The sequence below is a fragment of the Chrysemys picta genome, chromosome 12, assembly GCF_011386835.1.
Source record: "Chrysemys picta bellii isolate R12L10 chromosome 12, ASM1138683v2, whole genome shotgun sequence".
Taxonomy (NCBI): domain Eukaryota; kingdom Metazoa; phylum Chordata; order Testudines; family Emydidae; genus Chrysemys; species Chrysemys picta.
In genome coordinates, this window is record NC_088802.1 from 17,891,773 (window position 1) to 17,914,635 (window position 22,863).

The 22,863-nt window shown below is 48.4% G+C and overlaps 2 protein-coding genes across 9 annotated transcripts; one reads left to right on the forward strand and one right to left on the reverse strand.

The window, feature by feature from the left end:
- Nucleotides 1-1,601: 1,601 nt before the first annotated feature.
- Nucleotides 1,602-13,327, reverse strand: LOC101935611 (zinc finger protein 436-like). 7 transcript variants are annotated; one of them, XM_065564929.1, is made up of 5 exons: nt 13,194-13,327; nt 10,341-10,428; nt 9,628-9,754; nt 5,675-5,788; nt 1,602-5,304 (listed from the first exon to the last, which is right to left on the reverse strand). In XM_065564929.1, the coding sequence occupies exons 2-5, from the start codon at nt 10,353-10,355 to the stop codon at nt 3,938-3,940; spliced, it is 1,623 nt and encodes a 540-aa protein (XP_065421001.1). In that variant the 5' UTR covers nt 10,356-10,428; nt 13,194-13,327; the 3' UTR covers nt 1,602-3,937. The 7 variants fall into 7 exon arrangements, with proteins under 7 accessions (XP_065421001.1, XP_065421000.1, XP_065421004.1 ...); XM_065564928.1 differs by having other exon boundaries at nt 1,602-5,307; XM_065564932.1 differs by having other exon boundaries at nt 1,602-5,341.
- Nucleotides 13,328-16,250: 2,923 nt separating this feature from the next.
- LOC101935782 (zinc finger protein 436-like) lies at nt 16,251-21,114 on the forward strand. 2 transcript variants are annotated; one of them, XM_042842888.2, is made up of 2 exons: nt 16,251-16,456; nt 18,336-21,114. In XM_042842888.2, exon 2 carries the CDS (start codon nt 18,549-18,551, stop codon nt 19,404-19,406), a length of 858 nt encoding a protein of 285 aa, XP_042698822.2. In that variant the 5' UTR covers nt 16,251-16,456; nt 18,336-18,548; the 3' UTR covers nt 19,407-21,114. The 2 variants fall into 2 exon arrangements, with proteins under 2 accessions (XP_042698822.2, XP_042698821.2); XM_042842887.2 differs by having other exon boundaries at nt 18,339-21,114.
- The last annotated feature ends 1,749 nt before the right edge of the window (nt 21,115-22,863 follow it).

The following is a 22,863-nucleotide window of genomic DNA, read 5'->3' on the forward strand; positions in this document are numbered from 1 at the left end:
AAACAAAAATTCATGGAAGTCCGTGACCTGTCCATGACTTTTACTACAAATACCCATGATGACTAAATCTCTGCTCCTGGGGCCCCGCTACTCTGGGGGGCCCCTGCTCCAGCGGTGGGGGCTGATGGGCCCCAGTGGCCCGCTGCTCAAAGGCCCCTGGAGACCATTCTCCCGATGGCCTCTGGGGCTGCCCTAGGCCGCTGCTCCGGCCGCTCCCGGGACTGCTGCTTCTCGGGCAGTCCCTGAGGCTGCCCTCCCGATACTGATGCTTGGACGCTCTCCGGGCATGGGAATGTTGTATGTTCAAGCAAAATGTATGTCCAAAAATATGTCAGAGGCTCCTGAGTTTCCTGGAATCCTCGGCTCAGACATGGCAGGATGTTGTAAGTAAGAGGAAGTTGGACAGCGGTGGCTTGCTGACTGATCACAGCTAGGGTACTGGTTGACAGAAGAGGGCTTTCCTGACCAGGGCAGAACATGAATCGTATTGGGATACCTCTGGATGAAGTGCCCAAGTTCCCCACAATGTAGGCATATGTCTGTGGTTCACTGCTGGTTCCTTACTATGGCAGTACGACAGGGTTGAAGCTGGTCAGCCAGTGCGGGTTGAAAACTGGACTTTCTAGTCGGCATTCAGCCAGGTGATTGACGGTGATGCACAGCTTGGCCACAGCCACTGGGTCGGATGAGGGCTCTACGTGGCATTGGAAATAGGAATGTTCTGCTGCTTCATTCCATCTAGTGCCAGCTGCTAAGGGTTGGAATTCTACAGCAAACCGGGTAACAGGGCTATTCCCTGGCGTAAGTCCCGAAGTGTGGTCTCAGCAGAATGGGTGCAATTTGGGCCATTGAAGACAGCCACCACGTCTCAGCTGAATTCCTCAAGATGCCCTAGCAAGGAGCTGGAAATTCTAGGGGGGGAAAACACCCAGATTAGGGCTTCCCCCACTAATAGGCTGATAATAAAACCCACTTGGGCTTAGTTACTGGGAAATGAACGGGGTCGTAGCATGAACAGGAGCCCGCACTGATTTAGGAAGCCGTGAAATTTCCTGCAGTTGCTGTCTAACTTGGCCAGCAGCAGAATCTTTGGTTCCTGAGAGACCTGGGCCCTGGGTAGCGAGACCTCAGTCTTGGGTGGCAGCCTCTGAAAGGTATCCATTACCTCTGAGAAGAGGAAGGCCTTACCAGAGGCCAGTTTCTCAGCAAATCAGGTCTCTGATCTTTCTCTCTTGGGTGGCTCAAACTGGCAGGATCACAACCAGGTTGTGGGTGGTTGTGTCTAATGGAGAGAACCATGGGGATGACCAGGCCTGGAGGGTAGAGTGGAATCAAGCTGGAGACAAGAATCAGGACCACAGGGCACCCGGGGTCATCGTCAAGAGCAGAGCCGTAAGCATGAAAAGGAGTCAATTTATGAATTTGCCAGGGTGCCAGATAGATTTCAAAGCTGAAACCTAACAAAGTAGGCCTATATATAATAGAATCCAACAGAATCCCTTGTATTCAGTGGAGGGAACATTAGCTTACCAGTTTTAATGATGGGTTCTTTTCAGGTCCACTTTTAAGTTGAACTATGTTTCTCACATCAGGACACATGCTTATCCTCAACCAAACAACAATTTATTAATTCACCCAGAGTCACATCAATATACAATCAGCAGTTCACCACCAAAGTGCAGACACAACCGAAGTGCTAGGTGTATACGACACACACAATACAGTCTTGTAAGCAATTCTCAGAGGCTAGCGTTGAGGCTCAGCAGTTATATCAAGGAACAAAGTACCAAGATTTCTGATTACATTGACTTGTGACTATCAATTCTAAATTCCTAACACATTTATCACACTTCCCAGGGTGCACTTGTCTGCAAGGCACTTTGAAGAGTGTGGTTAGTACAGTTTGACTGGACTGGTCCGAAAGAGACAAGTTTAGAGCATTAAAAACAATTGCTAAAAGCAATTCTTTTAAATCTGTTAGGCCAATTTGCTTGGGCTTACAAAGAAGTTAAAATATGATTACTTGAGGTCTCACTAGAGAGCACAGACTCAGCAAGATAACTCACAGTAATTTATATGAAAGAACAGAAGGGGAAATACAACCCTTGAAATGAAATCTCACCACTTCTTATCCATATAACCCTGGGCTGGGGGAAGAGTTCTTTCCACATGTCTGGTCCAGGAGTGAGTTGTACTTAGGATTTTTCACTTTCTTGTTGGGTTCAGTCAACTCTCTTTAGCATATGGTGACTTCAGTTTATATTCCCTACTTTCAGGGCTCATAGAAAAGGGCCACACACACATTCCTATTGGACCCAGGTCAAATAAGTGCTTAGGTTTTTTCTTTGCTGCTTCCATTGGTATCCAGTAGGTGGCGACAGTGTATCACACATTTCTTCAACCCTCTTTTTAATCAGAGGCTTTACACATTTGATTCATTTCAAGGATTGTATTTCATCATTAGCCCCTCCTATCGATTGGGACACCCCCTTAAGCAATTTCTCTTAATATCCCAAAGTTATACCCTGGTTTATATCTTTTTACATTTCTTCTTCCTTGTGCCAGACAATTCTTAGAGTGCAACATTTACAATGAAACCCAACAAAACCTTTATACTCTTCTAAATTTAAAGGACATACTCCATACATTCTTTGATTGTACATAAGCATTTCACCTTATTTAGGACATACAACAGAACAAGAGACATTTTCCACATACGGAAGGATGTAGATCTGATTCACAATCACAACGCAAACAAATGTGCGGATTTTAATTTGGGGGGAAAGAGATGATTCACAGTATATTTGATTTACAAGGAAAGCAATGTATAGTTTATACTTTGGGGTGAAAACATTTTGCATAGGCAAGCAGGGTGTGACCGTAGTTTGGTAACTTGGAGTTCTTTTTAACTAGGCTGGGAGGGAGAAAGAGGTTTATACAGAAGCAAATTACGAGATATTCTTGCCTAGCTGATTAACAGTGCTCTCATTTAGACATTTTAGTTTCTATTCTTGGGGAGAGGAAATCTCAACCTTGGCTGATCTATGGGTTCTTAGACAAGGTGTGTCATATAATATGAACCATTTTCTTGCTGTCTTTACTTCTTAGGTGGATCCTGTTTTGGGATAAACAGAGGCGGACTTTTCTATTTTTCTGAGGGCCAGAGGGAACCAGTAACTATTAATCACTCAAAGGCATATCTGTTCCCTACACCCATCACAGAGCCAAGGGTGAAAGCCAGGGATCAAAGGCTGAAAGCCAGAGTCAATGGGTATGCCAGAAGCATGTTCAGGAAGCAGAGACAGGGGTTGGAGAAGGACAGGATGGAGATGGAGAAGGACAGGAACTGGCAGCTGGGCCCAAGAGCAGACTGGTGAGAAGCAGAAAGCAAGAAGCAGGACCAAATGCAGCTGCAGGCATGGAACGCATTGAGTTTCCAGCGAGCCCCGGCTGCTGCTGGGTCACGTAGTAGCTAGCTCCACCCCTTCACCAATCAGGAAGCGCAATCAATCAGGCACACCCTACCGGATGCCCAGTGAGCTGCTGGGAGGCGGACCCTGCTGCAGCAGGATCTCAGATGACTGTGCTGCTACTGTAGGGAAAGCCCAGGTGAGTGGGATTTTTCAGAGCTTGGGTGCTCTTTTAGCACATTGTTCGAGAAGTGAGATTTTAATGTTAGCGGGGGGCAATTTTAATTGTGCTCCTAATGAGCGATTGGCTAGGAACCCTGGAACCGCATCCACTCTCTGCTCAGTGACTTTCAACTCTTCTACAGGCTCGAATCTGTCATTTCTTTTTCTTGTTTTCAGTGCGTTTTATGTACCGATTTTATTAAAAGTCTTTTTAAAAGTCAAAAATCGCTCTTTCTTGTGGGAATTCTCCGATGTATAAAAATGTGAGAGCTCCCACTGAATCTTTTCCCACCATTGAAGTGTTTCTAGGGTATCTCACCCTTGTGGATTCTCCGATGTTTGGTGAGGTAGGAGCTGTTATTGAAGCTTTTCCCACAGTCCAAACATTTATGGGTTTTCTCTCCCATGTGGATTGTCTGATGTGTGATAAGGTGTGATCTCTGAATGAATCTTTTCCCACAGTTGAGGCATGTATGAGGTTTCTCTCCCGTATGGATTCTCTGATGTCTAATAAGGGCTGATCTCTGACTAAAACTTTTCCCACAGTCCAAACATGTATGGGGTTTCTCTCCCGTATGGATTCTCTGATGCGTAATAAGGGCTGATCTCCGAACAAAACTTTTCCCACATTCGAGGCACTTATAATGTCTCTCTCCCGTGTGGGTTCTCTGATGCATAATAAGGTGTGAGCTCTGATTGAAAGTTTTCCCACACTCTAGACATTTGTAGGGTCTCTCTCCAGTGTGAATTCGCCGATGTTTAGTAAGGTGTGAGCTGTGACTGAAGCTTTTGCCACAGTCCAAGCATTTATGAGGTCTCTCTCCCGTGTGGATTCTCTGATGAATAATAAGTTGTGATCTCACATTGAAGCTTTTCCCACAGTCGAGGCACTGATAGGGTTTATCTCCCGTGTGGGTTCTCAGATGCGTGATAAGACTAGAGCTCTGATTGAAACTTTTCCCACACTCAAGACACTTATAGGGTCTCTCTCCCGTGTGCAGTCTCTGATGCGTAATAAGGTAGGAGCTGTGATTGAAACATTTCCCGCAATCCAAACAAATATGGGGTTTCCTTCCTGTGTGATTTTGCTGATGTTTAATAAGGTTTGATCTCACGTTGAATCCTTTCCCGCACTCAAGGCATTTATATGGTCTCTCTCCTGTGTGCAGCCTCTGGTGTGTAATGAGGTGTGAGCTCTGAGTGAAGGTTTTCCCACAGTCCAGGCATTTATAAGGTCGCTCCCCTGTGTGCATTCTACCATGCTTAATAAGGTCTGAGCTCTTACAGAAGGTTTTCCCACAGTCCAAGCATTTATAGGGTTTCTCGCCTGAATGGTTTCTCCGACATGTAACAAGGTTTCTACTCACATTGAAACTTTTCCTACTCTCTAGGCGTTTATAGTGTTTCTCTTCCTGGTGATACGTCTGTGGGGCTGTGGTTTCCTTGGGATCTTTGCATCCTCCCCCATATTGAATGGATTCATCCGCCCAATAAATGAAATAGTTTCTCAGCTGCCTCTCTGACCTGCACCGATTTCCCCAGGCTTTTTCCTGTTCCAAGCACTGGGAAAAATTCCCTTCAGCTCTTCTCAAAAACCTCTCCTGCGGTTCCACTTTCTCAGGACCTTCCTGCTGCTGATTCTCCTCCTTGTTCTCACTCACTGTCCTATCGCCTGCTGGGAGAGAGAGAATCCAGACAGGAGTCACTGTCTGTGCTGTGGAGAAAGGACAGAAAGGGGACTAGAAAACAGGGAAAACACAACACAGTCACTGTTGGGGAGATGAAGACATTGGATTCTGCCTCCCCATCCTACCCCAACACTCCCAGGGAAGTAATGTCAGGAGGAAATTCCTGACAGCTAACAGGATGGTTTGGAAGCCGTGACTGATCTTTGCCTTGATGCTACGACACCTGCTGACTGCAGCCCTGACCTGGGTGAGATGGGGCAGAACTGAGGTCTCTCACTCACAGCACATTTTGAGAGTCCCAGCTTTTTCCTTCACTCGCCAGATGTTTCTGTGTCAGTTTCCCTGACTCCTCACCTGTGTGGGTGCCTTTCGGGCTCTCCCCTTCCTCTGCGGCCTGGCGATCTGGGACCCACGGCTCTTCCCCTCGTTCCAGTCGGGCGATCAGGTCAGGTTTGGGAACAGGAAATCCTGCTCAGGGGGTGAAATCAAAGAAGATCAGGACGCAAGGAGTATTGGTAGAGTATCTGTCACAAAGGGCATTCCCAGCTTTTAACCTGGCCCTGTGCTGTGCTGGAGGGGGGGATGTGGAATCTGAACAAATGGGGACATGGTCATTGAGCCTCCCTGGGAGAGGCAGGCATGTGGGGAGGTGGGGGAAATTGACTCTCACTAGGAGTTCCCAGGATCTGTGCACTCTGGGGGACTTGCTGATGCACATACAGCTCTGGTGTTTTAAACCCCTGCCTATTTCCAAATCTGCAGAGCCCAGAGCCCTCCCCATGGATGGAGCTAGTCCCAGGAAGGGAGGAGAACAAGGATTCTGTGTGTGAGTGAGCAGTAATACAGGCAGGACAATACATGGCTTCTATCCCCTTGAAAGCTGGAGAGATGGGATGAATTAGCACGTCCATTAGAGTGCAACATGTAATTTACCTGCCTCGTGGGCAGCTGGCGAATATGTGCATGCGATGCAAGGAACTCACTGCCCTTAGAGACAAAGTACAGGGTGTGGAGGCTAGAGCGCCTTAACTGGAGGAGCAAAGGGAGATAGAGAGGTACACAAAGGAGACTTTTAGGGACATAGTAGAGCGGTCCCACCTCCTGTCCAACAGCCCCAGTGCTGTTGAGGAAGATGAAAATCTTGGGGCTCGAAAGCATCACTCTGGAACAGAGGGAAATGATCCCATAATTGGGACCCACCTTCAAGATGATGTCATGATATCCTCTGACACTGAGGATACCGCTGGATGGGTGACACCAGATATTAGGAAGAGACAGGTAAAAGTAATGGGGGATATGAATATTACAAATATAGATAGTTGGGTTTGTGATGACCAAGAGAACAGCATGGTGCATTGCCCACTGCATGCAAAGGCAGTAGATCTCACAAGACATCTAGATAGCCTTACAAGTAGTGTTGGGGAGGAGCTGATGGTCATGGTACTTGTAGGTAACAATGATACAAGGAAAGGTAGGACAGTGTTCCTGGAGGCCAAAGTTAGTCTGCTAGGTAAGAGATTAAAGTCCAGGACCTCCATGGTAGCATTCTCTGAAATGGTTCCAGTTACACGCACAAGGCCAGGAAGATAGACAGAACGGCAGGGTCTCAATGCATGGACGAAATGATGGCGTAGGAAGGAGATATTTAGGTTTATTAGGAACCGGAGAACTTTTGGGGGAAGGAGGAGACTTTATAGGAGGGATGGCCTCCCACTAAACCAAAATGAAACCAGACTGCTGGCATGTAAAATTAAAAAGTTTGTAGAGAGGTTTTTAAACTAAGGGCGGGGGAGAGCCTTGGATCGGGTGAAGACATCCCTTAGGGATGAATTTATTAAAGGGGTAGCTTTATATCCTAGTATCGAGGCTAGGGAAGGAGTTGGTAAAGTACAGGTAGGAGCTAGAGAGGAACAGTTACACAAAAAAAATGTCCCACTGAAACATAACACATGAAGGTAAGCATATTGAGGAAACGTACACGTGCTTATATACAAATGCTAGAAGTCTACAAATACTAATACGGCTGAACTTGAGTGCATGGATTAAATGAGGTTATCGATATAACAGGCGTTGCGGAAACTTGGTGGAATGAGGATAATCAATGGGACACAGTAATACCAGTGTACAAAATATATAGCCATGATAGAGTATGTCACGCCGGTGGGGCAGTGGTGCTATTATATAATAAAAAACAAACAAACAAACAAAACCAGAGGCAAATAGTGTGAAATTCTAAAATGAATCAAACTGTAAATTATGGACAGAAATTCCATGTTTGACTATTAAGAGCATAGCAGTAGGAATATGCTACTGACCACATGACCAGGATAGTGACAGTGATTGTGATATGCTAAGGGAGGTCAGAGAGGCTACAGCAGTAGAAAATGCAAAAGTAATGGGGGATTTCATCTATCCTCATATTGATGGGGTAAATGTCACCTCAGGGCATGATTCAGAGATAAAATTTCTAGACACTATAAGTTACGGTTGCTTGGAGCAGCTAGTCCTTGAACCCACCAGGGGAGAGGCAATTCTTGATTTAGTTCTAAGTGGAGGACAGGATCTGGACCAAGAGATAACTATAGCTGAACTGTTCAGTAAAAATGACCTGTAATGTAATTAAATTTAATATCCTTGTAGGGTGGAAAACACCAAAAAGTCTAACTTCAGTATCGGGCAAATTGGTTGAATCTATACTAAATAACAGAATTATCAGACCCTCAGATGAACACAATATATTGGGGAAGAGTCAACACAGCTTTTGTAAAGGGAAATCATGCCTCACCAATCTATTAGAATTCTTTGAGGGAGTCAACAAGCATTGTGGACAAGGGCGATCCAGTCGACATAGACTTGGACTTTCAGAAACCCTTTAACAAAGTCTCTTACCAAGGTTATTAGGGAAACTAAAAGTAATGCGATAAGAAGGAAGGTCTGCTCATGGATCAATCATTTGTTGAAAGATAGGAAACAAAGGGTAAGAATAAATGGTCAGTTTTCACAATGGAGAGAGGTGAATAGTGGGGCCCCCAAAGAATCTGTACTGGGACCTCTGTTATTCAACATATTCATTAATGATCTGGGAAAAGGGATGAATAGTGAAGTGGCAAAATTTGCAGATGATACAAAATTGTTCAAGACAGATGAGTCTAAAGCAGACTGTGAGGAGTTACAGAAGGATCTCACTGAACCAGGATATTGGGCACCAAAATGGCTGATGAAATTCAAGGTTCATAAGTGCAAAGTAGTGCACATTGAATATGTATAGTTAGGATTATTTTTTCCAGTGGTAAATTCTAAATTAGCTGTTACCAATCAAGAAAAAGATCTTGGAGTCACTGTGGATAGTTCTCTGAAAACTTCTGCTCAATGTGCAGCAGCCGTTAAAAAGGCTAACAGTATGTTAGGAACTATTAGAAAGGGGATAGAAAATATCATAATGCTACTATATAAATCCATACTGCACCCACATCTGGAATGTTGTGCCCAGTTCTGGTAGCACCACCTCAAAAAAGGAATAGTGGAACTGGAAAAGGTTCAGAGAAGGGCAACAAAGATAACCAAGGGTATGGAATGGCTTCCATAATAGGGGTGACTAAACAGATTATGGCTGTTTAGTTTAAAAAAAAGATGACTAAGGGGGGATCTGACAGAGGTCTATACAATCATGAGTGGTTTGCAAAAACTGAATACAGAAGTGTTATTTGCCCTTTCATATAATACAAAACCAGGGGACACTCGATTAAATTAACAGGCAGTAGGATTAATACACACAAGAGGAAGTTCTTTTTTCACAAAAAATGCACAGTTAACCTGTGGAACTCATTGTTGATGGATGTTGTGATGGCCAAAAGTATAACTGGGTTCAAAAAAGAACTGGAAAACTTCATGGAGAATAGGTCCAGCTAGAGCTATTAGCCAAGATGGTCAGGGATGAAACCCAATGCTTGGAGTGATGGCAAACAACTAGCTAACAGAAGCCGGGAATGGAAGACAGGTATGGGTCACTCCATAATTGCCCTGTGTCTGAACACTCCCTATGAACCTCTGGTACCGGCCACTGTCAGAGACAGGATACCATGCTAGATGGACCATAGTCTGATCCAGTATGGTAACTGTTATGTTCTTACGTTTCTGATTCACTTATCCCACTGGAGGGGGTATGGAGATGAAAGTCTCTCTCATGCTGCAGCTGTGGACTCTAGGACCTAGTCCCCCCTAATCCAATTGAGCAGGGAAGACCCTGACCAGATTCAGATACGCAGACCCCACGGCTTCCAATAACTGAGGGAATGGGAATCCCTTACCCAGCGAGGTCACCGTCTCATAGTTCTCCTGCATGACATCCCTATAAAGGGCTCTCTGAGTGGGGTCCAGCAGAGTCCCCTGCCCCTGAGTGAAATACACAGCCACCTCCTCGAAGGTCACTGGCATCTGAAACAACAAGAGTCCCCCATTCAGTGCCTGCTGCCCCAGCCACAATCCCACTAATCACACAGGAGAAACGATAAACAAATGGAAGCTCTGGGGGTGACAGAGTAGCAGAATCCCACCCCCATCCTGCTCAGAGCAGTCAGGAGGCTTCAGGGGGTGGGGAGAAGGTGAGAGCTCCTTGTCCCGCCCCCAGCACACAGAGCAGGGTAGTGTCTTCTCATTTCCCACACACCTGCCACAGGCTGATATGGGAAGCAGAGCTGAGCAGGGGACAGGGACAGGGACAGGAATCCCAACAGCATCCCTTCGTATTTCACAGCAGCCTCTGGCCAGTGGGTTCAGGCTCCAGCACTGGAAGTCTGGTCAGTTTTCCCAGCCCTGCCCAGGGGTGTGTGTTTCCTGTTTCAGAAATGGGGGAATGTTTCTCCCCGCCACCGCCAATGGACCTGTTCAGAAAATCAGGCTCCAAGTTGAATGTGTCCCAGCAGGTTTATCACACCCTGTCCCATCCCTGCCTCCCCCTGGGTGTTTCCTGCCCCTCCCCCTCTGCGGCAAATCCCCCTGCAGCTCCCTGAAAATCCCCTACCTGAGCTAGCTCCATCACAGCCAGTTCTCTTCCCTGTCCCCTGGAAGACAGGACGATCTGGAGCAAAATGTGGACGTGATTCCTCAGCCTGTCAGGGTGATAGGGGCAATGAGGGAAGTTTCAGAAGGGGCTTGAGTCCATTTCACACCCCAATTCCCCCCAGGCTCTCTCCCTGCAGAAGAGACGCTCTGGACTCTGCTACGCTGAGAAAACCCTCAGTCACTTTATTACAACACAGACCCGGCCCCTCCCACCAGCACTGAACCCCTGAGACACTTTTAAACCCCCCCAGGGACAGAGTCACTAAGACAAATGCTAGAAAAGAGCAAAATCAAAGGAGCTACTTTGGGGGATTCCCCCTGACATTGGCCCCGAGGGCAACATGTCCCCCCAGCAGTGCGGGCACTTGACTGTGGCAGAACCTGGTTTTTCCTCTGTCAGCTCCTCCCCTTGTTCCCAAGAGATTCAGTCTGCCCAGGGGTGATGCAGGGAATGAGGCTTGGAGACTCTCTTCTCCCTTCGTGCTCCTGCTGCCCCTTTCAGTCTCTCCACTCTCCCTTTCTGTCTCATTCCCTGTCTCCCTTCCCTCTGCCTGGGAGAACTGGTTACTGCTCCATTTACATGGGCGTTTGCTCTCTAGTAAACAGATATGCTACTACAACAGCTATGTCTGTGTCACTGAGGGCAGCAGCTCTGGGACCCGCAGACACACGGGGAACCCTTCCCCCTCTGGTACAAACTCACCAGCTGGTCCCTGAAAGGGGCCCTTTGTGCAGAGTCACTTTCCTGCCTGGCCCCAGCCCTTTCCCCCAGGTCTCTCCTCATCACTTGCAGGCTGTGGCTCAGGGGCTGGTGTGGGCACAGCCCGGGACTGCCCCAGGGGCCGGTTCCAGGCACGGTGAAAGTCCCTACCAGTGCTGGGCATAGACGGGGACTTTAATGAAGGTCTGTCCCCGGTACAGCCCCAGCTGGGAGCAGCAGTTTCACAGTCTGGTAGAGGAGGCAGCAGTATCTGACCCAAGCAGCTCAATTCAAGGGCTCTAATATCAGGAGCAGAGAGACACGCACCAGCCTTCTCCTCTCTCTTAGCAATAGCCAGAGCCCTCTGGTGGGAGCAGCTAATGACTGAGCCTCCCTGTGCTACCCCTGCAGCCCCCAGGGACAGGCAGGCAGAGGCTGATCTCACTGGGCCATCCGCACTCACCCCCTGCCAGAGCCAGCAGTGACTCCGGTCTGACACCAGTGTGGCTGAGATCTGAATCCTGCCCAGAAATCAGACCAGGGCCCTGGGCAGTCCCCAACACTCCGCCCCCAACACTCATATCTTGACTTTAGCAAAGCTTTTGATACGGTTGCTACAGTATTCTTGCCAGCAAGTTAAAGAAGTAAGGGCTGGATGGATGGACTATAAGGTGGATAGAAAGCTGGCTAGATTGTTGGGCTCAACGGGTCGTGATCAATAGCTCGATGTCTAGTTGGCAGCAGGTATCAAGCGGGGTGCCCCAGGGGTCAGTCCTGGGGACGGTTTTGTTCAACAACTTTATTAATGATCTGGAGGATGGCGTGGTTTGCACCCTCAACAAGTTTGCAGATGACAGTAAGCTGGGGGGAGAGGTAGATACGCTGGAGGGTAGGGATAGGGTCCAGAGTGACCTAGACAAATTGGAGGATTGGGCCAAAAGAAATCTGATGAGGTTCAACAAGACAAGTGCAGAGTCCTGCACTTAGGAAGGAAGAATCCCATGCACTGCTACAGACTAGGGACCGAATGGCTAGGAAGCAGTTCTGCAGAAAAGGGCCTAGGGGTTACCGTGGACGAGAAGCTGGATATGAGTCGACAGTGTGTCTTTGTTACCAAGAAGGTTAACAACATATTGGGCTGTAATAGTAGGAGCATTGCCCGCAGCCTGAGGGAAGTGATTATTCCCCTCTATTCGGCACTGGTGAGGCCACATCTGGAGTATGGGTTACATAGGGAGGTGGTGGAATCTCCATCCTTAGAGATTTTTAAGGCCTTGCTTGACAAAGCCCTAGCTTGGATGATTTAATTGGTGTTGGTCCTGCTTTGAGCAGGGGTTGGACTAGATGACCTCCTGAGGCCTCTTCCAACCCTAATCTTCTATGATTCTGTTCTTCTTCTATGATTCTATGAGACAGACCCCAAAATCATGAGTGTGTCTTAAAAAAATAAAATAAAATAAATTGGGAGCAATATGTGTGTGTGTGTGTGGGGGGGGGGAGCCTGGATATTTGCTTAGTAGCTTTTGAGCCCTTAGGTGGAAGCCTCCACCTACCCCCAAAACATCATTGACTAGTTGTGCTAAAGGAATTCCCCTCTGGCTGTGGGGTGGGGCAGCCCCTCACCCTCTGCTGCCCCATGGAGTGGGGGAGCTGCCCTTGTATCTCTCCCTCTCATTCTCCCCGATTCCTACCTTGTTTCTCTCCCTCCCCCAGCCAGTCTGCTCTTGTTCTGTCTCCCCCCAGCCTCCGATCCCTACATACCCCCCTTTCCTTCGCAGTGCCCCCCCCACTTTTCCTCTATTGCAGCCCTGTTCCCATCCGCCCCATAAGTTTCCCGATTGCCCTGCATTGCCCCACCCTCCCTTCAGCAACCCCCTGCCCCATCCCATCCTGCCCCCTAAAATCCCCCCTTACACTGACACCCCCGCCGCCCCTCTTCAGCCCCGTACCGGCTCCGCCGTGTCACTGTTCCAGCCCCAGCGCGGCGCGGGCTGGCTCCCCCGGCCCTGCACACACCGGGAGCTGGGAGCAGCCTGGGGCCAAACCTCCCCCTGCAGCCCGTGTGTGTGTGGGGCACCGCTCCCTGCGGGTGTGTGTGGGGGTCTCTCTTACCTTCCCTCCGAGCGGGGCCCCCTGGGGCAGGGGCCGGGCCGGGAAGGGGCCTGGCCGGGCTGGGGGCTCTGCCCTGGGAGAGGCTCCTGGGGAGCAGCGGGAAGGGCCCTGCTGGAGATTCCCCTCTCCCGGCTGCAGCCCGGGCTCCGGGCTCCCAGCACCAGCCGCCGGGGCTCGGGGATCTCGCCGGGAGCCCGAGTCACCGCAGCGGCTGCGAGTCACTTCCTGCTGCCGGGACTAACCCCAGCGATCGCTCCCAGCCGCATCCCAGCTGCTCCTGGGTCCTAGCGATAAACCCACCGCGCTGCAGCCCCCCTGCCCCAGACACTTGCCATCATGGGCTCCATACAGAGGCAGCTTCTCTCAGCATTAAGGGGGCATCGTGCATAGAAGCCAATGCACCCATGGGCGGACAGACAGGAGATGATTCCAGGGATCGGGAGATGGGGTGTATGTGGGGAGACTTGGGCTTGTTACCTGGTGCGCGGGAGTCTGGGTGCCACTCACTCAGTGTCACCCTGGTGCCCCACTTGTTTCGTGGTGGAGCGCCTTGGTCACAGCTGCATGGGCAGTGGGGCAGCCAGCACTGCTCCCCCTCACCGCTGCAGTGTGGACAGCCTCCTGACACCTCCCTCCTCTCCTCCACATACACACACAAATTGGGCCCTAGACTAATGCCTAAATTGCCAGTGTCTTAATCTGGGCCTGAGCTCACTTGATCCCTCCAGGGTTGGGGTTTTGGAGAGGAGGGGACTTGACTCATTAGCTGTGCCCAGCCGCGGCGGGGGCTTTTGCTGGGCCAGAGAGAGAGAACAACTCTGTAGTCCAGGGGGCACCTGGCATGGAGGTTCCTGTCTCCTTCTTTAATGACTCATCCAAAGTGCCAGGGGAAGACACATTGAGGGAGTTCCATACCAGAAGATCCCATGGCCCAGTGGTGAGAGCACTCTCCTAAGAGCTGTGAGGGGACCCTGATCAAATCCTTTCTGAAGGGGGGGATTGAACCTGGGTTTCCCACAGCGGGGTGACTGCTCGAACTCCTGGGCTGAATGTTTAAAGGAGGAATCCCCCATGCACACTCCTCTCCTATGGCTACATGGAGCGAAGCGCCTGTCTAACTCACTTGCTCCCACAAGGAAAGAGCTTAGGAACCTGCCTTCCTTCCCAGCTGTGGAATCACAATCAGACACAGGTGCTATGATGCTACTCAGGGCTGGGTGTTCCCTCGCTGTCACCAGCATGAGGGAGTCTTGCCTTAACACAACCAGCCTCTTAGCCACCAGACTTCTCTCCCCTGGGCTACACCAGTCCCACCTTTTCCTTCCAGGTTGACAATAGATGCACCTCAGCTCCTGCTTCCCTTCAAAGTTTCCCCCTGTGGTATCACTGGATATCCACAGACATTCCAGTTCCATTGTTCCCAGAGGAACAGCGTACCCTGGTTTACCAGTTTCACCATATGCCACCACTCCAATATCTCATGCAGCACTGGAGTCTGATGATATTAAAAAAAAAAGTTTCTTAAGAATAGAGATTCAAATAGAAACAAGTGTGAGGTACTCCTGTTGGAATTCTGCACCAAAAAAATTACAAATTCTGCACACAATATTTTAAAATTCTGCTGGGGATTCTCTTCCTTGTTCTCACTGCCTGTCTCATCACCTGTTGGGATAGGGAGTGAGAATCCAGACAGGACCCATTCTCTGTGCCAGGGAGAGAGGACAAAGAGAGGAACAGTAAAGAGAGGAAAACACAAGAACTGTTGGGTGGAGAAATCGGAGTCTGTCTTCAGTCCCATCCAGACAGCAGAGGGGAAGCAAAGGCAGGGAGGGACTGGGAGTTCCTACCAGCTGTTGGCCAGGATGGGTGTGAAACTGTGTGTGACATCTGCCATGAAGATAGGACATCTGCTAGTTACAACCCTGACCTGGAGAGATGAGGTGGAACTGGGGAATCCCTCTCATAACATTTCTGGAGGCATCTGGCACTAATCAGAGGGTTTCTCTACCAATTTCATTGATACTTTGCCTGTGCAAGTTCCTCTCCTAGCTTTCCTCAGCGCGCTGGAGATCGGGGACCACCAGCTCTTCCCCTTGTTCTAGCTGGGTGATCAGGTCAGGTTCGGGAATGGGGGTCAAATCAGGATGCATCATGTTTGTTTAGTTTGTCAGAGGAACATTCCTTGATTGTGCTTTGGCTCCGCACTGTGCTGGGAGGGGGCCATGGAATCTGAATGGGTCTGAACCGAGGGGAACATGGTCACTGAGCCCCAGATGTCTGTTTAGGTGTGGGCGGGGGTTGCACCCCCAGGAGGGGCACTTTCTGTGTCCCCCATGACCGGGGAGCTGGCTTTCCTCACCCACCCCCCACGGCCGGAGGGCCTGGTTCTCTCTGCAGTTCTGGGGCCGGTGAAGTTCGCTCTCCCCCAGCACTGCCACCCTGGCCCCAGAGGAGTTCTGTGCCCCCGCAGACTGGGGGATCCCGTGTCCCTGCTTGCCCCTCCCCACGCACATCCCTGGGTGCAGCCGCATTGTGCATTAAAGCATCTACCTCAGTGTGGGATGGAAAGGGGGTGACTTCAATATCCTGGGGACAGCGGACGGGGGGATTTCTATGGGGACTGGGATTGTTCCCAAGGGTCTCCAAAATCAGAGGGGACGCAGGGCAATGGGGGCCTGGGTCTGGCAGTGCTTAATTTGTGCCAGAGCTGAGTCCCGGCACCTCTAGGCTTGTTGCATCAGTTATGAATGTAAAAAAAATTGCTTGAGCCCCCAGCCCCTCTTACATTACAGATGAAGCCCTGGATCTGGCCCTAGAGAGGCTGCCCGGAGCCCCGAGCTGCAGGGGACGCGTTTCTCAGTGGCACTGATCTGTCTGCTATTTGTTCTGCAGGTTTCTAGGGTTCAAGGGCAGAGAGAGACGGGCTCTGGCCCCAGATCGTTCCTGGGCCAGGGCTGTGCTAGGTTCGGGGGTGGAGAGCTTCATCAGCTGCTGTATCCAGAGGGCTCTGGTTCTTGCTCCGGCGGGGAGGGGAGGGGAAGCTGTGTTTGCTCTGGCTCTGTTTATCTTCCTGGGTCAGGAGCTGCTGTCTCCTGCCTTGTCATCTGGGGAGATACCAGCAGCTGCTGCTCCCCAGCCGGGGCTGGGCAGGGGCGAGACCTTCATTAAAGCGCCTTCTGTGCCCAGCCCAGGGACTTTTTGGAACTAGCCCCCTGGGCGTCCCCAGGCTCTGCCAACACCAGCTCCTGAGCCGGAGACTCCAGGTGATGGAGGGATGGGCAGGAAAGTCACTGCACAAAGGGCCCCAGGAGACTCGATCTGGCAGCTGTGTGAAGTTGCCTGGGGGTTGATCTGGCCTTAGCAGCACCCCTTTGTGGGGGATCTGCTCCGGGGGCCAAACTGGGGGATTCAGGAGGGGAAACAGGGAAGGGGAAAAAAGGAACGGGCCCCACCCACTGGGTTTTCCCCTTTGTGTTTCTGGATTGTCAGAAAGGGAAGGGGGTGAATCTGGAGGCAGAACGAAGGAAAAGCAGTGAGGGGAATGGAGAGGGTGTGTTTGTGGAATGGTGGTTATTCTTCCTTTAAAAACCAAACCCATTACTTCCCATCCATCCTCCCTCCCTGCCCTGCCTCCCCCCCTCCCCGAATTCCACAGAAATCTCTTCATTATTCAGCTGCTGACAGGGACATGTTTCCTGCAGCAAATACATCCCAGCTACAAGGAGGCAGGGTCCTGTGTTAATGAACAGTGCAGTATGTGATTCTAGCTTTAGAGATTGTATTACAGTATAATGCGCGGACGAAATCGATATTCCCCAGATACCCTTTATTCTGGCCCAGCCTAGCTGTGAGTGGTGGACTTTGCAACCGTAATAACATTTTCTTAATGTAGTTTTTGAAGGTAATATAGGAAAAAAAAAAAAAAAGCCCAAACCCTTCAATTCTGATGTGTCTCTTTATAAGTATCTTCTCTGGCCACCTTTCTCTCCAATAATCAAACATTGCTGGACCATCCTTCAGATTTTTTCTCTTATTGAATTTGGATATAATTTCCTATCTGATTTTGATTCATTTCTCTGTATTTATACATTATTAATCTCGGTGTAAATATTGCTTATTGTTTTCATCTACATATGCATTATTAATATAAAAACCTATCAGATTTTGCTGGGTTTTTTTGTTTAATTAGTGAAGATATGTAAATTTTCATAGATTTGCCTCATTTTCTCGCTCACTTATCAATCCTGATTAAAAAAAAATCTCAGTATTCACTGATGTTTTGCCACCTATAATTATTGAATAATACACAATTCCCTCAGTTTTGCAGAACTATTGCCATGAATTATTGACTTGATTACAGGGAGAAAATATCAGCTACTTAAAATTTCTTTCATCTAGCGGAGAAAGGCGTAACAAAAACTAATGGCTGGAAGTTAAAGCCAGACAAATTCTGATTAGAAATAAGGTCAGAATTTTTAACATTATTAGCCAAAGACGTTAGTACTCCTGCAATGTTGGGAGACCCACATTCAAATCCCTTCTTCACATCCCAAGCACCAATATCTTCTCTTCTGGCCATTTTATGAAAGGTGCCTCGGTCCCTCCACAATTTTGGGGTGTCGTGGGGGGGGACTGAAATTATTTGGTGAGTTCTATCAAATTCACAAATAGTTTCAGGTCGACTGAAACTATGTTCTTCAGCAACTAAACTCTGGCCAAAAAATTTAACCCAGCTCTATTTGGGAACAGACTCCCCCAGTTCTGCGTCACCTCAATCCAACCAGGGTTGAACCAGTAGTTGTCATCATGCACTCATGAACTTGTCTCTCTCTCCAACAGAAGTTGGTCCAATAAAAGATGTTACCTCACCCACCTTGTTTCTTTAATACCCTGGGACCGACACGGCTACACTGCACTGCCATACATCATATACTCCTGGCTTCCCACCTGACCTGACAGCTGGCAGGAGTTTCTGCCCTGACTTTGTTTCCCCCTGAGTGTTTGGATGGGATGGGGAGGCAGAATCCAATTCCTCAATCTCCTAAACAGTTATTATGTTGTGTTTCAGCTCTTTGTTGTTCTCCTTTCTTTCCGGCCCATGGAATGACTCCTCTCTGGATTGTATCTCTCTCTCTCTCCCAGCAGGTGATGGGACAGTGAGTGAGAACAAAGGAGGAGAATCCTCAGCAGAAAATCCTCAGCAAGTGTAACTGCGTGGGACATTATCAGGAAGAACTGAAGGGAATTTCTTCCAGAGTTGTAAGAGAGGCAGCTAGGAAAAAAGTGGATAAATCTATTTGTTGTGGGAGAGGCTGCGGGAATCTCAAGAAAACCACATCCCAGCAAGGAATCCAAATGGGAGAGAGAAAAAACACATCCACTGAGTTTGGGAAAAGTTTTAATGACAGTTCACACCTTCCTAGACATCAGAGAACGCTCACAGGGGAAAGACCCTTCAAGTGCTCGGACTGTGGGAAAAGCTTCAATCTGAGCTCAAACCTTCTTACCCACCAGAGAACCCACACAGGAGAGCGACCCTATAAATGCTTGGACTGTGGGAAAAGTTTCAGCCTGAGCTCAAACCTTCTTACACACCGGCGACACCACACGGGAGAGCGACCCTATAAATGCTTGGACTGCGGGAAAAGTTTCATTCAGAGCTCCGATCTTATTTCACATCAACGACTCCATACAGGAGAGAGACCCTATAAATGCCTTGACTGCGGGAAAAGTTTTATACAGAGCTCACACCTTATTAGACATCAGAGTCTCCATTTGGGAGAGAAACCCCATAAGTGCCTCATCTGTGGGAAAAATTTCACTCAGAAGTCACACCTTATTAGACACCAGGGAATCCACACAGGAGAGGAGCCCTATAAGTGCACTGACTGTGGGGAAACATTCGTTCAGAGCTCACAGCTTATTGTGCATCAGAGAATCCATACGGGAGAGAAACCTTTTAAATGCTTGGACTGTGGGAAAACCTTCAGTCGGAGTTCCCACCTTATTGTGCATCAGAGAACCCACACGGGAGAGAAGCCCTATAAATGCTTTGACTGTGGGAAAAGTTTTAGTGTCAACTCAAACCTTATTACGCATCAGAGGACCCACACAGGAGAGAGACCCTATAAGTGCCTGGACTGTGGGAAAAGTTTCCAGCGGAGCTCACATCTTATTAAACATCAGAAAATCCACACAGCGAAGAGGACCTGAATGTGGGTGACTCTTCACTTGGGGCTATGATCATAACTGGCTTCTGCAAATCCAGGATAGAGACCTCCTAAACGTCCATAATGTGGCAAATGTTTCAAGCAGAGTTCACATCATATTGGACGTGAGAGACTCCACACAGCAGAGAAATTGTAGTGGGCTGCCAGTCTCTGCTGTCATTAGGACCAGCTTTCTGTTTAATGCTTGTCTCTTCTAAGTGCTCTAAAACCTGCATGGTTACTCGGATTGCTCTTGATATTTGGTGTACCTCATGGGTTTCTGGGGTAGGATTAGTGAACTAAATTTGGGGTCTCTTGAATATGGGGTTCCTGAGATACAGCGCCCTGACAACAGCTGCTTTTTGCAAAGTTGAGAGGTTCCACCAATGTTTTTTTGTCCAGATCTGGGGATCTGTCACAGGGTTCGAGGATGCATCACCTCTGACCCTGTAACCGAGAGCTTCACAATGCTTTGTTACTGTAACTCCCTGCTTGGGACGGTCACAGTCAGCAACAAGCATGCAGGTCACAGCCTGAGTGTCTGTGTATAACTGCCACCCTGGTCCAGCCACTCTGATCCCAGCAACACAGCAGGCCCACTCCCTGCTCTCTACCAGCCTGGGTTACCACCAGCAGGGTGACCCCAATGCACTCCCTGTCCTGAATTTTGCCCAAACGGTGTGCTCGGCAACGTGCAATGTCAAACAAATGTGTTAACAAAAGGTCATAGGTTAAGTGATGCTGAGAAAAGGAATAAAAGTAGAGATGGTTACAAGCAAATGAAAGTGAAAATTTGCATCTAAAAGTCAAAAACTGAATCTAGCGAGGTATGGGCTTTATTCAAGATGGTTTCTCTCAGCAATCTTCCTTCTTGCCAGCCAGGGCTGAATTCCTCTCAGCCAGGCTTTTCTGCAGAAGGCCAAGGGGCTGGCTTCCCTTGTCCACCTGGGTGAAAGACCTTTTCCTAAGTGGATTTCTTTCCTATCTTCAGTTCCCAGAGACTTCAACCCCTCCCTTGGTTGAAGGGCCCATCTTTCTGAGCTTGCAAGAGATCTATTCCTTTGTGTCTGTCTAGTGAAGGATCCCAAAGATGGCTTCGGTCCTTGTTTTCCAAATTTCAATGACCTTGCTTTAAGAGGCAGGATGACCTCATGCTCTACTTCCCTTCCTGTGGACTTCCCAACCCCCTGCTGATTTCTATGTAAATGGGGATTCCATTGTTTTTGGTTAAACCTTGCATTTAGGGTGAACAGATGTCCTAATTTTATAGGGACAGTCCTGATATTTTGGGCTTTGTCTTATATAGGCGCCTATTACCCCCCACCCCGTCCCAATTTTTCACACTTGCTGTCTGGTCACCCTACTTGCATTTCACCTTTCATTGCAGCCAGGTAGATAGCTGCCTTCTCTCCTACCTATTTCTCCTTGTCTGGCCACCAACTTTAAAGCATAATATCATTAGGTGTCCATATTTCCTCGTATCGCATTAATATGGACATTTCACAATGCTATTAATCACCAGTGTGTCATTAGCTTTCAGAAAAGACCTCACTCGATATACTTTTATCAGTACAGTAATATTGTATCCAATCAGTTGATTCAATTGCTTATCACTTGAGATTCAGCCCCTCCGTCTTTATACACCAGTAAACCTTTGCAATGTATTCTCCTGAATGTTACTCCTCCAAGTAAAGTTTATGTGAGGAAGGCAACATGGGGTCATGTGGTGATGGTTTTTCCCCCCTGCTGGTATTAGCTAAAATTCAAATTGTTCTGTTCTCTGCAATCTCCTCTCGCTGATGTCTGGATAGTCCTGTTTATAGGTAAATTGAGGTAAACACGCATTCCTTTGTTTAGGACAGACGTATGTCACACCTTTACTGAGGCAAGGTTGTCTGGACTTGAATATGTTCTAGTAACATCATACAGGGGAACTCGTAAGTTTACATATAGTGTTGCTACATACATTTCACCATGGTATGGTTGAGCAGCAAGTGATTCATTTTTAAATGATACCTCACAAGGCCTATTTTGTGCAAAGATTGTTGCAATAATGCAGAGAGGTGTGTATACCTGGATGTTTTGGGTCGCAGGGTCATACCATGGCTCTGATCTGGGCACAGGGATCTCTAGCACTCATAGGCTCCGACTCCGTGGGTGCTCCGGGGCTGTAGCACCCATGGGAAAAAAATAGTGGGTGTGTTTGGCGGCGGGTAGGAGGTGCTTAGGGAGGGGGCAGAGCTGGGGCGAAGTGGGGATGGGAAGAGGCGGAGCCTTGGGGCAGGGCAGCGGTGGAAGCACCCACTCAGAAAAACGAAAGTCAGCGCTGGTGCTAGCTCTGCACATGTATCATAGCTAATGCATGGCATCTACTTTCCCTTTAAAAATGATGTTGGCAAGAGAGCTAGGTCTCAGGTTAGTCACCTACCTAACGCTCATGAATTAAACTGATTACACTGAGCATGCCCAGAAAAGTCAGCCAACAGGCTTTTGAGGGTACCATTTCTCATGAAGTTGAATAGCTCAAGGGCATGTGCAATTGCCACTGTTCAACCCAACCTTCAGCCAGTGGTAGCTTGTATCCAATCTAGGGCTAAACTCTGTCTTTCTTGGGGGACAAGGCAGGTGAGATAATATGTTTTATTGGACCAACTTCCCTTGATGAAAGAGACAAGCTTTCGAGCCACACACAGCTCTTCTGCAGGGCTGGGAAAGGTACTCCGAGCATCACAGCATAATGCAAGTTGGAACAGATTGTTTGGCATAAGTAGTTAGCACATATTGTAAGTGACCATTCAAGGCAGACCATTAACACCTCTGCAGTCATAGGACAAAAAGAGAGGGGTAGCGGGTTACAGCGTGTCCTAATAAGCCATAAATCCAGTGTGTCTGTTCAGTCCTTGATTTTAGGTGTTTAGCAGTTATGAATTTAAGCTCCCAGGCTTGTCTTTTGAAAGTGTTGGACAGGTTTGCATATTAGCTAATTATATAGAAGAGCAGAAAAATTAGGAGGGCTTAATATCAACATTATCCTCAACCTGTTCCTTTTAAAGGAAGTTCTTAAGGCTGAAAAGTCAAGCAGTTTCAGTTAGGCAGTGCCAGAATCAAGGATGTGTGGGCAAAGTTATTTCTTTTCCCTTGTGTCTTGGTATTAGGATACAATCTCTCATTACAAGATCACATGCTACTGTGCTCATTAGCACAGGGCATCTCTGCTGGAGCAAACATGTTCCTGTCAGCACTTAAAATGGGAGATTTACCCATCTCTGTGGAATTCAAGCTTGTCCCCAGGGAAGCCATGGGGTCAGATTAGTAAATGAATAATCATCCCCAAAACAAACACATTCTCCTCTGTGCTGTGTCACCATCTGTGCTCTGTCTTAGCTGGAGAGCAGCTGATAGCAGGTCAGGCAGGGACCTTCCATTATCAGCAAAATCACTTCTGATTCGGCGCAGAAGGC